The sequence below is a fragment of the Patiria miniata genome, unplaced genomic scaffold (assembly GCF_015706575.1).
Source record: "Patiria miniata isolate m_02_andy unplaced genomic scaffold, ASM1570657v1 HiC_scaffold_4, whole genome shotgun sequence".
Taxonomy (NCBI): domain Eukaryota; kingdom Metazoa; phylum Echinodermata; class Asteroidea; order Valvatida; family Asterinidae; genus Patiria; species Patiria miniata.
The window spans coordinates 5,580,259-5,594,294 of NW_024037071.1; the positions used below are offsets into that span (position 1 = coordinate 5,580,259).

At 42.4% G+C, this 14,036-nt stretch overlaps 2 protein-coding genes across 2 annotated transcripts; both read left to right on the plus strand.

Moving 5' to 3' along the window:
• The first annotated feature begins 136 nt into the window (after positions 1-136).
• On the plus strand, positions 137-4,499 carry LOC119739658 (homeodomain-only protein-like). The gene is made up of 2 exons (XM_038214673.1): positions 137-1,461; positions 4,406-4,499. The coding sequence occupies exons 1-2, from the start codon at positions 1,198-1,200 to the stop codon at positions 4,484-4,486; spliced, it is 345 nt and encodes a 114-aa protein (XP_038070601.1). The 5' UTR covers positions 137-1,197; the 3' UTR covers positions 4,487-4,499.
• Positions 4,500-5,848: 1,349 nt separating this feature from the next.
• LOC119739659 lies at positions 5,849-12,503 on the plus strand. Its single transcript, XM_038214674.1, has 4 exons — positions 5,849-5,952; positions 6,668-9,332; positions 9,626-9,791; positions 10,533-12,503. The coding sequence occupies exons 1-4, from the start codon at positions 5,864-5,866 to the stop codon at positions 12,182-12,184; spliced, it is 4,572 nt and encodes a 1,523-aa protein (XP_038070602.1). The 5' UTR covers positions 5,849-5,863; the 3' UTR covers positions 12,185-12,503.
• Positions 12,504-14,036: the final 1,533 nt, after the last annotated feature.

The window sequence follows — 14,036 nt, forward strand, 5'->3', positions numbered from 1 at the left end:
CACACGTCCTTTGCTCGCGGCCATTTAATATTGATTTCCATATTCCCCCGTCGCCATGTCACGTGACGATTTTTATTCATCCACGATCCATTTGTGTTCCTGTCCATGAAAAATGGGCCAGCTATTGATCATCACGTAATATTTAATATACAATTCCCGGCCCAGCGTTTGGTAGTGTCTTTCACAAGGAAAGCATTATACAGTGGAATATGTACAGGCTAGGTGAAGTGAAGCAGTACCTACAGTGCAGTAAATATTTATCGCACATTGGATAGTCCACCATTATTTATATGGCACACGACAAAAACGAAACATAATCCTGGCGCTGAAATCTACACTTCACCTCGCCTCCTCATTATCCTCGTTCCGCCCAGAAACTTCCCTTTCAACCAGGGTTTTTTTCTGTTAAGTGGACGGTGAAACTGCCTCAGGCGATTCAAAGCGTCTCGTGTAATTCCATCCCTCAAAAAATGATAATTGCGAGGGCAGCAGTCATCAGTGAAAATTATGCAAAGGATGGACTCACCGGCCGGATGCAGTGTTATAGGCATATCAGTGTGTCATTATTTACAAGGATTTTAGGGTTAAAAAATAGTGCAGTTGACCACAGGCACGGCCACTAAGCATCTAGCATTGATGATAGCTAGGTGTGTACGCCAGATACGCAAGACTGCAATTTGAGAGAAATTTACATTCCCAATTTTTTTAGCGGTTCGTCGCGCAGTGTGAACGCTTTGTAGGCCTCCTTGCAAATTACTTTGAACTGTGCGGACGATTTCGTGTATTTTTTTGGTGAAATTCTAACACTGGAAAGTTGGAATGAATTTGTGTATCTCCATTTTGTTGGTCAACCGTGTCCTGAATCGTCAGTCGTTTTGGTCAGTATAGTTCTTCATGGTTGTGACGAGCCTGGTTTTATTGGATTCTATATTTGCATTGGTTGTACTGCTGAGTTTGTTTTGGAGTGTTCCATTTCATTGACTGCTATAGCTACAGGTGCGATTCGATGCTTCACTGATCATAAAAGCGAGAAAGAAATTGCACTTTGAAAAAAAAATCAACCCCAAGCGGGGGCGACGGATTACAATAAATAGTGCAATTATTGTGTGAGTTGTGTGGATTATCGTGCACTACGTGTGATAACATACATAATCCTGTAAAAATCAGTGTGGTGTGCACCTAACTCCGAGACACATCATGAGCGGGCAGCAGTTTCCAAGTCGACCGTCGGGAGTACCGATCACACCGCCCAAGCCAGGCCGTTACCAGCCCCCGACCTCCCCGCGGAACAACCCGGTTGCTGACGCTAGGCTTGCCTCGCCTGAAGACGCCGTAGTGAACAGCGTTAGTCCAATACAGGCTAAGATTCTGGAAGAGAACTTCAAGCAGAATAAGAACATGGATGAGATTACGCTGGAGATTGTTGCTGCTGAGGCTGGGCTGTCTCCTCAAGATGCAGCGGTGAGTAGATAAGAACCCTGGTCCAACTTAGGCTCGCAGAAATTTTGTGCTTAACAAAATAATTTGTTGGGCGAAGAAAAACTAGATCGTGAACCCTTCTCATGCGCAGTGTGCCTTATTTTTGGTAAATCAGTTTTTGCTAAATACGAAGTATAACGATTGTCTGTGCATAGCACTGTTAACCAGCTTCACGAGATGGTCCCATGATTTTGTGTCAAACCAAAAGACCTTTTGAAAACAATGCACAGTCACTGTAGAATGTTATGAAGAATGCTTTACGAAAGACACATAGGATACAAGTTTTAGATGTGGGAGGAAAACTCCACGGAACTTGATTCTGAGGGAGAAACAATGCAATCAAATAGTGACTGACAAAGTACTCACACAGTGAACCAGGTGAGATTCGAACCTGGGTCACGAGACTTGAAAATACAGTTCTCCCAGTTTCTTGTTCTTTTTATGTATTGGAAATTGTGTATGAGCTTTTGTTGCAGGCCCATTTTCCTAGTATGGTTGTCCACCCATATTGATGTATAGTGTATATTCAGTTGGATTGGGTAAACTAGTGGATGCCCAAAAACATGGCTGAATTGTTGGCACAGTTTCAAATATATTTTGTATCGATGAATAATCGTACGACCACCTCATCCCATTTTTACAACCCATTTGCAGTGTGCCACCCAACCACGTTTTGCCAGGTCAGTCGTGAGTAACTTCCCCCATTAGGAAGTTACTGTCATCAATCTTTTCTCTCGTTATAAGATTCATTCATAAACGAAACCCGAAATATCACAACAAGTTTGTCATCGGATTCATGACTCGATAACCGAGTTCCGGTTCAAATATTATATATTTATGATTGTTGTTAGGATTTCCGCTCGGAAGTCAGGCTAGTGAAGAATTCAACCCTGGCTCTGTGGATGATTCAACACGCGTTGCAAAGCTTTTGTGCCTCAGAATTAGACTTGACTTACCCATCCAACTCTCACCTTATTCAAACATCCCCAAATCTTCTGGGACAAGCGCAAAAACACCGCGATGACTGGAAACCAGTCTACTGTATGACTCAACCGCATCTTTTTAGTCAAAAAAGTTGGCCAAGTTCAACCAACCGCACTATGATGCGACGATGTTTCAGTTTTGAAGTATTCAATTCGTGCAATGCGATCCTTGCAGTCTTCACTAATGACTTTCTGTGTCAACTAATTTGCTGTTTCTCACGGCAATTTTGTTGCAATTTGTAAATCTCAAATCTCAGAAACAGATAGATGACGATTTCGGACACAATATAGCGATGACGTCACAATTAGCCACACCCACGACAGTCAAAATATCAGGCGTGTCTTACTTTATAAGAATTGCAAGAAGAGTGAAAATAATGCTTGTTATTTTGTCAATCCGTCGAAATCTGTTCACACGATGGTGTTTCTGCCCAATATTTCTCAAGCACGAGAAAAGTTGTCAAACATCCCACTGAGTTATTTCCATCGTGCGAAAGGGGCTTCGTCGTGTTTCGATATTTCCAATTCTGTCTTTTGTTGACCATAACTAGCCATCGGCATCGATTATTGTGGTGTTCTTTAAGCAAATTAGTTTTTATTTTGCTAATGATATAAACTCTAAATAAATACATTTTATAAGTCAATTGCTTTCGCCCGTTTTAACCACGATCAAGATCAGTCATACTTGCGAAGAGTGTTTTCGTCCAGATTAGTATTTATAATCTCTTACTTAACTGAGTCAAAATTCATTTTCTGTTCATTGAACATGCTCCATCGCACGCGTCTATGTTTGCCCCATACGCCGACAGATATAAACAGTCGCCATCTTTCTTCGCCCGTCCATTATCGCGTCTAATGTCGCATAAATTAATTCACTTAATGGCAGACTGCTTAGCTGATGCATATTGATATAATTATGGGACGTTGTTCAACCTGCATCGGTACATGCCATGCATAACAGATGGCTAAATGTCGATATTTGCTTCTCTCGTAAATACGTACAATGCTTTATTGTCCATTTATTTATCCTACTACGATTACAGCCATCTTTCATACATTTGTATTATAATTAAGATGTTAATTCCGTTTGTAAATTAAAACAAATGTTTGTTCACGATAAAAATAAAGATGAGAAGACATAAGTTTGCATATTGAGGTTATTGAACGAAAGCCGATGATATGGTCTGGGCATATAGGTGTAAAAAAATATAACACACAAAATTTGCACCACAATAGGGCCCACTCCCTATTGCAGAACCTGTGACAAATTTGATATCGACATAATTTTTATACATCGAAATGGACTGCATCGTGTTTTTATGCGAGTTTGTGGTCTTTCATCATTCTTTCTTGGACAAGGATTATTTTAACAACGCATGTCCGATATAAAATAAACTTCCAATGAAACGTGTTGTGTTATGTAAAACATGTACAACGCATGATCATTGTTTCTATACCGTTTTATTTCCCCTCATCCTTATTAATTAAACCTGAAACGAAGAAAAACAAAAACCACTTTGACCTTTGAAATAATAAATTATTAGTTGTTTGCATTGTGGTTCAATGTGGGCTCTTTTCATGCGTTACCATGGAAACGGCGCTCGACATGCTTGTGGTACAGGAGAAGACAATAATAATTGAGTCTTGGGAGATTATTGATGAATGAAGCTAGTAAGCGGGGGTACTGCAAATATTACCAGATGGGTTAAGCTAGTGAGGTATACGTGAGGCGAATAAATAACGCGAAAATGCCGTAGTGAACGAAGTCGAAAAGCAAATTTGAAATGAAATAATATGTTATATAGGAATATAATTAAATTGGATAATAATGCTTTGAAAAGTTTAATTTTTCAGTTAAAAACAAAATCCTCAAGAAATGTTCTGAAAAATTTGACGTACCATGCATACCACTTATTTTTCTTCTGTATTTTCTGATTTGACAGAGATGGTTTCAGAACAGACGAGCTTTATGGAGACAAAACGAAGGCCTACATCCGAATAGTCGAACCTTGGAAGAAATATAGAATACTAATGGGGAAAAAAGAACAAAAGATGAAGAACAGTCGTTGAGTGATGAGACGTCTTGAAGACGTTTAGAGCACGCAAACGTCGCGGCAGCACCTCGGATTCTTCACAGAATTACACATCATATTTTTTTGTGATCGTCACTTCAAACTCATGTTGTATCTGAGAACGGTCGCCCTACTGTCTGTCATGCAAAGCAGGAGTCTCATTTAAGAAGCTCATTGAAGACCTCTGGGAACATACCCTCAGCAAACTCTCTGAAAAAAATATCAAAACATATCGAAAATCTCTCAGGTTTAATGTATACCAAGACTAGAGGCTGTTCACAGGTATTGTAGTATTACAGACGCTCTTCTGACAAAAGACGTTAATGTGAAGGGAGAAGGAAGGGGATGGGACTCGAGTCTCAAAGAAATTTTTTCCATAAAAAAAATACATTTTTCAGCACATGAACGAGTCATGTTTTCTGTCTTGCGCCCCTGGCCCTGCACAAAGCTTTGACAAATGGGGGGGGGGGGGGGGGGGGGGGGGAGGGACCGCCAACATAATTATGGTTGGATACTTTTGTATTTCGGACGGGGTTCGGGAGGTCGCTGGTCTTCGTTAGACCTTATATTGAACAAATCAAATGATAGGGCCTTCCCTTGATTGGGCCTTGACAAGGTCACGTGACTATCCCATCACAACTCTTGTCATATGCGCTAAGAATGCTCTGTTTTGATTGGACGTTTATGTCATATATTACATCAAGTATGTGAAAAGTATCAACCTAGCTCGGAAGGAAAATAGGTTGACCATGTACCAGAAATCCGCTTTGGTTTGCTCTTGAAATCTGTATGCACGTATATAAGTACGTATGAGCATGTTCGATGCATAGTTAATAAAAACCCGACGATTTTTAGGCAACTCCTTTTTAGAAAACAATGAGAAACTATATAGGATTGGGGCAAAAAACTCAGCTTATTTAAATATTGTACATGTACATGTACAGTGACAAATTGTCCCTTCAGATTGTAAAAGGTATTTTTATGCTCCCATTTAAGTTGAATTTGTGATTTGAGTGTTTAATAAAAATGTCGATTGCATGTTGGTACTGGTGGATTTGCATGGAAAGTAGGAAAGGAAATGTTTAAAGCAACTCATTGTGTTAATGGCATTAAACAAATAATCATGTTTATTTAAAGAAATAATCCTGATTTTACATGAATTCTAATAAATGTTAATTATAAATAATATTGATTTTACCAGTCCAAAAGAAAATTGCCTGACCCCCCTGCAAAGTATGAATGGACGTAGCTGCGCGTCACGTTAGGGCGCGAGCACCCTGATTGGCCGGCGTGTCTGAGTCAACGCGCGCGTCAAAAAAAGAAACCTTAATGAAAACAGACGCGCCATGGTTGTTTATTCCGACTGAGCTTTGCTCGAGAGAAGATCTGTCTCCTGTATCAACACAGCGAAGTGAGCGGTAAGTTCCCTTTAATTTATCGTTATTTTGATTTACATTTTGCAAAAGTTTCTAAATTTGGTGATAATCGATCAAGTTAACGGTCATTAAATTTTTTAATTGAACATTTTACTGGAATTAGTCTATTTTCTTAAGATCAAGGTCCCTTAACCCAACCGCACCCTTCCCTTCTTAACTGTCAAAAGAGGTGTGTTGGGTTTTTTTCCCCAAGATATTTGTAATAAGATTATCATGTATAGCTTCTGTGAACGCTGTGTTTCATTATTATCCACAAAAACTAATGTCCTTAATCCTGTGATTAAGCTGTACATGCTTACATTTAACGTTATAGCATGGTTAATGGTCGATTAGCGAGTGAGGCCTATTATTACTAGCTATAGCTCGACCAAAAATTACCTATTTAGTAATTTACCAATTTGAATTTTTTGTCAGTCAGTGCCCGTCCCTCTCAGTGCCCGTCCCTCCATAGCCACATTTTATTTATTTATTTTCGGGTGAGGGGGTCTTTTGACGTATGTGGTTCCATTTCTTGGCCTGACACGGTCCAGACTCCAGAAAAAAAATTATGGGATGCAGAATGATGTAATGCACCAAGGAACTGCGCACATTGTATAATCCTGAAGTGGAACATGGTCGTTGGAACGCTTCATTAAAAATAATCAAATCATCCCCCTTTTCTGCATCTGATTTGCTCTTCCTGTGATTTTCAATATAGTAACCTAACGGAGGGGATCGTCATCATGACTACTCCATCACCAATCCCAAGCAATCCAGAAGATGATGCCATTCTTAATGATTTGTTTTCATCTGATCGCCAAGAAACAATCTCCCAAAGACGCAGCTCATGCAAGCAGACTTATCTCAAGGGCGCCCCCATGGACGGAGGAGACGCAGCAAGCTCGGCAGATCACCCAGAGAATGACCAAGCTGTGGCGACGTCGAAACGCCCTCTATCGGCTGTAATCAGAGATCACATTATCGTGGAAGGTGAGATGGCTGAACACAAATCACAACCAGATGAGGATGTCCAGCTAAAACAACTGCAAGAAAAAGATACCAAGAGATATGGGTGCGAACGCTTGAAGGAGACTGAGGAAGATTTGGGGTTTCTTGAAGAGGAAAATGAAATTGAAAATCTAGTGAAGTTGGTTCTTCAGAAAGTCAAGATGGAATTAATCTTGGAGAAAATAAGAAACTCTCTTTCTGATGAGGGATCACATTCACCGCACAATTCCAGTGGATGTTGTACAGATTCTTCCGAATGTTCAAGCAGCACTGATGAGGATACTGGTTCTGTTGCGGTTGAGGGAAAAGAACTTCCTAACAGCATTTCCCATCAAAGCGAAGAGGCCGAACAACAACTTGACGAACTGATCAGATTCGTCATTGAGAAACAATGCAGAGATTTAGCATACGAGAAAGAGGTGTCTGATTCTAGCTGGATCCATGAGACAGTGGTTGAGGGAGACATACCGACGGAGGATGACAAAAAGGAACCAGGGTTGGATTTTCAATTCCATAGTGTCATGCGAAGGCTTACGGTCGACAGAATTGAGGACTGTTGCTGGGAAGATCAGATTGACATCATTGATGTGATTGAGGAGATTGAGGAGGTTGCAGATGAGGAGCAGGCATTGGAGGGGCTGCATGAGGTGTCTGAGGCACAAGATGGAGTGACAGAACAGCCAAAAGAGAACAGTGAGGAGGTTAGTCATCCATTGCATCACAATGGCAGCGAATCAACGATGGAAGTAGCAAGAATACCTCTAACGACACGCAAGGTTCCAGAATCATATGAGGTTCAAGAGTTACATGATGAGGTTCAGGGGTCACATGGTGAGGTTGAAGAGTCACATGATGTGCTTCGAGAGGTACGTGATGAGGTTGGAGATTCCCATGGTGAGGCTGAAGAGGCACGTGATGAGGTGATAAGCAGGGAGGTTCGAAGCAACCATTCAAAGGAGGCCGAGTTCTTGTTACAAGAGGTACATGGAAATGAGGTCCAAGTACAAGAGAGCAAAGAAGAGGTTAATCACTTTCTACCACAGCATGACACTGAGGCAATGGGTGCATCGGAGGTACCCAATGAGGCACGAGGACTGGCGTCTAAAGAAGCGGTAGATGAGAATAGAGAAGTTGTTTTTGACGATATGAAGATGCAGGAAGAGGAACAAGAAGATGGGAGTTCTAGTGAGGACGATGACGACGATGACGATGACTTGCTGACTAGCGGTGATGATGAGGAATTGGACACCCTGGTCGGATTTGTGATTAACTCAGCCAGCTCGTCGCTGATGAGCAACTTTGATGTTTTCACGTTCAACAAATCATCTCACTTCAAGGAAGAAGCGGAAGTTTTAGAAGGTGATACTGTCAAAGACGGAGAGGCGGAACCGTTGATTTGTTCTGAAGATAACAACTCGGGAGGAAAAACTGTCTCAGAGGTTTCTGCAACTGGTGACATCAGTAAAGCTGAGGACAGGTCCCGACAAGACGTCGACAATGTTGGTGACGAAGTTGGTCTAGTCAAGTGTGAGGGCACCGGGCACGAAATAAACGAAATGCAATTCGGTCGCGAGTCTTTGGCAGCAAATCTTACAGCGTCATCAGTGGAGGCGATGCACGTGACCACCGATACCCAGTCACAGGACGCGACTGAGAAATTGCTTCGCGCGCCCGAGGGTGATTTGCCTAGCCAGGAGGAAACGTCACGCAGTCTTGACATAACGAGCACTGTGATTGGTCCGAAAGTCGCGCTGACTGCCAGTGACATCGCTTCAGATTCAGATGACGAAGATGATGATTTCTACGAGTCTGAGACAAAGCCTTCGGTTTGCATCAGCACGGCAGAGAATGACTGGGAGTGCTTGGCCATACAGCAGGTCAGTAAATCGCAGCCTCATGCTTGGTACCCGACTTTCAACACCACCCATCGTGGCGCAGGAGAAACATTGAAGAAACAACAGGAGATGGCTGGTAACCATCTTGACGATGAGTCAACACTGACCAAACCTTCAACGATTCCCTCAGACGAGGAGATAACTTCATCGCAATCGCCAAGCATATCAGACAGCACTGGAACCGCCAGCAACGCACTTTCATCCCACAGTCAAACAGCCAAAACTTCCGCGCCCCCAGTAGTCTCTTCTCAAGCCCATGAAGCCCACTCCGGTTCAACAGAGAAAGACAGCGGTGTGGCAGTGATTAACGACGGCCTCCGTAAGAAGATCCTCCACCTGGAACAGCGTCTAAAGGAACTGGCTCTGGAGTTGACATTCCTGGGCGACAGGAATTGGAGACTAGAGGCGTACATCGACTGTCTCATCAAAACTCTGGAGGTGTTGGAAGTCACAGATGTGGTGGATCTCGACGAGAAAACGGTGAGTTGAACCACAACCTCAGTCTACCCCCACCCCCGCAAGAAAGGAAAGAAAATAGCCACCACATAATAAAGAAAACTGAAAACTGACTGTCTGTCCCGTTTGTAGGTGATGACTTTTAGAGGTATTATATGAAGTAATATTTGATTAAAGAAGCTTCGAGTTTATAATCACTTTTTGAATTATTGATCATTCCTTTATTCATTTATTTTTCAGTTTGATTTTTTTTTAGCCTCCGATAATTAATATATTTGATATCTATATTCCTTTTTTTACCCATTTGATTTCTCCAGTTGCCGCTGTATCTCTTTAAAGTCAAAGTCAAGGCTGGCTACAAGTTGGGTTCCTATAACGGCATCCCATCTCGCGCTCTATGGAGCTACAACAAGGAAGGTCGCCCACCGCCTTACGTCGATCTCAGCGGTTGGGGAGACACTGACAAGCCTGCCAAACGACCGGGTGAGTTATGGCCTCCGTGCACATGCAACAATCACGCTCTCGTCGAAGACGATACCGAAAAGTCTTTCCAGAAATGAGAACGTCTCAAAATATTGTACATTTCGGTACATTGCCAAAAATAAATGTTTAAATAAAAATGTAGATCAAACGGGAACGTATTATAGGTACTTTGATGTAACTGACGACGGGCAGAGCATACTGTCCGAAACATTGAGTTTTCCCCCGGCTCTTTCAGAACGTCACAAATTCACACAATTAATGAGAGTTGCGACAAAGTTAATCTGATTGCTTTGTTTACCATGCAAACCTTCAAATCTTACTTTGATGGAGCAAGAAATAATCATTCCGCCCATCCCACGTAAAGTAAATAAATATAATTATAATATACGAAATTCTTTAATATCTTGGCAAGTAATCGATTTGTTTTGTACTTATTACTTCTTGAATTTGAATTGTGCCTCTTTATAAAAAAACACACATCAAATTAAGGTTTACAATTTTTAGACACTTTGTTAATCCATCACAGTAATTTGATTTTCATAATGAAATGAACAAACTACAGAATCGTCTTCTTTTCATTATTATACATATCGGTGAAGATGTGTCCCCGTCGTCCAAATTTTTTTTGTTTTTTAAAGGACAACGAAGCCCAAACACTGAAGTTTTAATTGAATTCTGAGACATTTATGGCACAGTGTTTTAACTTTGACATTGGCCAATAACTCGTACTTTGTATTTCAGATCCCATTGATTTTACTCCTACCCCGTCCTGTGACGACGATGTTGGACTGAGTGTCTCCCAGATGTACCGTTACGAGCGTCAGTTGGAGGAACTGTCTACTCAGAACCTGATTCTAGAGGCACAGCTCCGGGAGGCCCAGGAGCTAGCCCAAGCCTTTATCGATGATGCTTCCTTTCCGGGTGCTGAGCAAGCCAGACCGCAGAGTTTTCAGCAACAACCGCAGCAGAAGGACCAAGGCGTACAGACTGCTCCTCCTCATGAAACTCTGCCTCAAGATCTTGAAGTGCTTCAGCAACAGATGCAGGAGATGCAAGAGTATCATCCGGGCGGTGAGGAGTTTTGGCAGCAGCCCCAGCAACAGCAGCAGATCTTCACCACTGCAACGCCACAGAGTCAACAACCTGAGTGCTATGTCGTGCATGAGGGCAAGCAGTATCCACTGCCTCTACCGCAACACATTCCGCCGATGCAACACCAACCACTGACGCAACAGCAGCAGCAACAACACCACCATTATCAGCAGTTTCAGCACTACCAGTCCGAGCTGCAACCCAAGCAGGAGCAACTGCAGCAACCACAGCCGAATTGGAACAACCGAGCAGTCCAGGAAGAGACCGTGCTACCGAGCGATTGGAATTCTAACGAAGAACTCGCTCTCTACGACCCACTTGAATGGCCGACATTGACCGAGTCGCAAGCCCAAAATGCCGGCCATCCCCATTCCAAACTCGGCACCACAGAACCTAGACAAAACCAGCAGCCGCGGCTGCAACCTAGGCCATTTGCAAACACTGGACCGGTTTTCCAAGTCTCACAATCTGCTGCAACTGTCTCGTCCGACCCTACCAAGGACAAGTCGACCCTCCACTCGTCACTGGCGCAACCAGCCAGTACCGGTTCGATTCCAAATCACGAGCATCGGCAAAAAGCATCGTATCATCTCGAAAACAAGACTAAAAATACTTCCAGCTGCAGCAGGGGGCGTCGATTTGAGAGTAACAACCGAGGCCCGGCACGGTACAACCACCGGCCACTTGACCAGAGCCGAAGTGGTATCGATACTGTGCCGAGAGGTCAGCGACAGGAAGAATCGATGAGATTCGATTATTGGGATCCCCCTCTCGATCATCTGACCTTATCGATTCCAGGCGAGTTTCCCGTGAGTCTTCAAGGCGAGGCGTGGCACCACGAAAGCCCGCCTTTCCATAATGTCCGACTGAGCAGCGCACCTTCTCACAATCCACCACCGCCGCATCACTCTCGAAACATGGACCGCAACCGCCGCTTCTTCCAAGGAGATTCCGTCTTGGACTCGTACCGTCCTGATTTCTCTGAGTTCCAAGATTCCCGGTCCTTCAATGGAGACCTCAGTGAGTCTGTATCAGCCCCTAACCCGACATTCAAACTCGAACCAGGTTACAAATTCGACAAGTTTTCTTCCCCTCCTAGTACGCGTGGATTTTCCTCCACGAGCAGCTCGACCAGCGTTGGCGGTTTACCATACTCCAGCAGACGGCCTGACAAGCGGTCAGCGACTCCAACCAGACGGGGCAAGCCGTGGTCCAGGGCGGGATCGCCCCGTCACTCAAGCTGTCATTCTCCGCTTAAACCACGCGCTAACCCGGAAAAGACACACAGCGACTCTAAATGACCAAACAGAATAAAAAAACAAAACTCGCAAGACGTAAAGTCATTTGGGAATTTATAGCTTTTGGTATGGGTAGACGTTGTGTGTCTTAATCTTATTGAATCTTAAGGATGGGAGATTATTTAAAGATGGACGAGGCAGTTATGAAATCGATGCACAACGACGAACAAGATCGATGTATTAAAAGTTGGCGCAAGGCTTCCGGCTGCTGAACCTCCGTGGTTTGACTGAGTGAGCAAGAAGGGAAAAGTAAGGCCAAAAAAAAAAGTCTCCGGTTTCTGGTATGCGCGCGCGTCGCCGTAGCCATGCGCGTCGACAAAATGAAAAAAGTTGTTTTTTTTCAATGAAAGATGATGTCTCAAAACCGCCAAACTCACTGGTTTGACTGGAATCCTGCTGCTGCACAATTTTAACGTGTTTTTAGATGGGGTTAGGATCGAGAATAAGCTTTATGTGGCCTCTCTGGACTCCCATATATTTGCACTAAGTTTAGTCGGGCACCATTTGCAGTCATCAGCCGACATTTGAAGCAAAAAAGTCAGGTAAAAAAAAAAAAAAAGCCGCGTCGCCGCACCACTTTTTGGGCAAGCTCCATACCAGAAACCGGAGGCTTTTTTTTTTTGCCTAAAGCTAGCTAGGGAGGGATGGGGGGGGGGGGGGTGCCAACTGTATCAGTTGAAACTTCAACTGAATGGGAAGCAAGTGAGAGAGTTGAATGAGATTGTCTTTGGTATCTCACTAAAAAATAATTGATACTAAACTCATTAGTTCTCAACTCATTAGTTCTCATTTCAATGAAACGAAAATAATTGAGAAATCTTAGTTTTTGCGCACACTTCGAGGATTTTTTCGAAACCTTGGCTTTCACCCAGTTTCGGCTTTGATTTAGTCCCCTAACTTGGGAACTCCATAAAAGTTCAGTTTTTTTATTCAGGGAAATTAAATTCAATAAAATGAGATCAAAGTGTAGAGTAATTAATTTCACTTTGGTTTGGACGTTGCGTTAGAAGTTTTGAAATGGTTCTGGAGCTAAAGTGAAGCAAAGATTTCGGAAAGGCACTTGTGGACAATCCATCACGCGTCTTTTGTTTCCTCAATTGTGTCCGTGTCTAACTCATTTTTTCCTAGTTTATTTCTTCATCTGAAAACTGTGATTTGATTACGGTCATTCAGATCTCAAGTCACAAAGTAATTGGAAAATTAAAAAAAATTGTCCTGAATAAAAAACCCCAGATTTTCATTTTGTGCAAAACCTATCTAATTCATTCGAACGGTCGGATTTAGAACTGTAGTCTCCATCTCATATTTCCATCCAACTTAAAATTTACAGCGCCCTACAGAACTAAACCATTACAGCGCCCTCTATTGCCGATTTCAAGAAAGAAATTAAGAAGGAAGAACGCCATAAAAAAAATTTAATGTAAATTCAATTATATAGTTTTATACAATTACCTTACATTTGAAAGGAAACGATGGATCAGAATAATTTTAAAAAAAAAACAGTGCCAAAAAGGGACGGAAAAAATAGCCAAATTAACCTCGAGCTGACGTAAAATATATAAACAAAAGTTGTCTCAGTGAGTTAAAATTACCAAACCGTGTACATAATCCACATAAGTTCATCAAACTGAGTTGTCTAAACCATCTGGTAAAAGTTTTTTTTTTTTCAAATACCCCTTTTAGTATCAAAGGTTAAGTATCATGGCGCTAGTTTCAAAAGGGTGAAGCAGATTAGATTAAAACAAAAGAAAAATTCCTGGAAAATTATTTCATTCATACTCATTTATAAATGTTAAAATGAGGTGATATACTTTAATGGCATAGCCCGGTGTGAAAATTATGCGTTTCCGTGCTA

Coding starts and splice junctions, on each gene's coding strand:
- LOC119739658 (XM_038214673.1), top strand. CDS start 1,198: ATGAGCGGGCAGCAGTTTCCAAGTCGACCGTCGGGAGTACCGATCACA. Junction 1,462..4,405: donor TGTCTCCTCAAGATGCAGCG/GTGAGTAGATAA, acceptor CTGATTTGACAG/AGATGGTTTCAGAACAGACG.
- LOC119739659 (XM_038214674.1), top strand. CDS start 5,864: ATGAAAACAGACGCGCCATGGTTGTTTATTCCGACTGAGCTTTGCTCG. Junction 5,953..6,667: donor TCAACACAGCGAAGTGAGCG/GTAAGTTCCCTT, acceptor TTTTCAATATAG/TAACCTAACGGAGGGGATCG. Junction 9,333..9,625: donor TGGATCTCGACGAGAAAACG/GTGAGTTGAACC, acceptor TGATTTCTCCAG/TTGCCGCTGTATCTCTTTAA.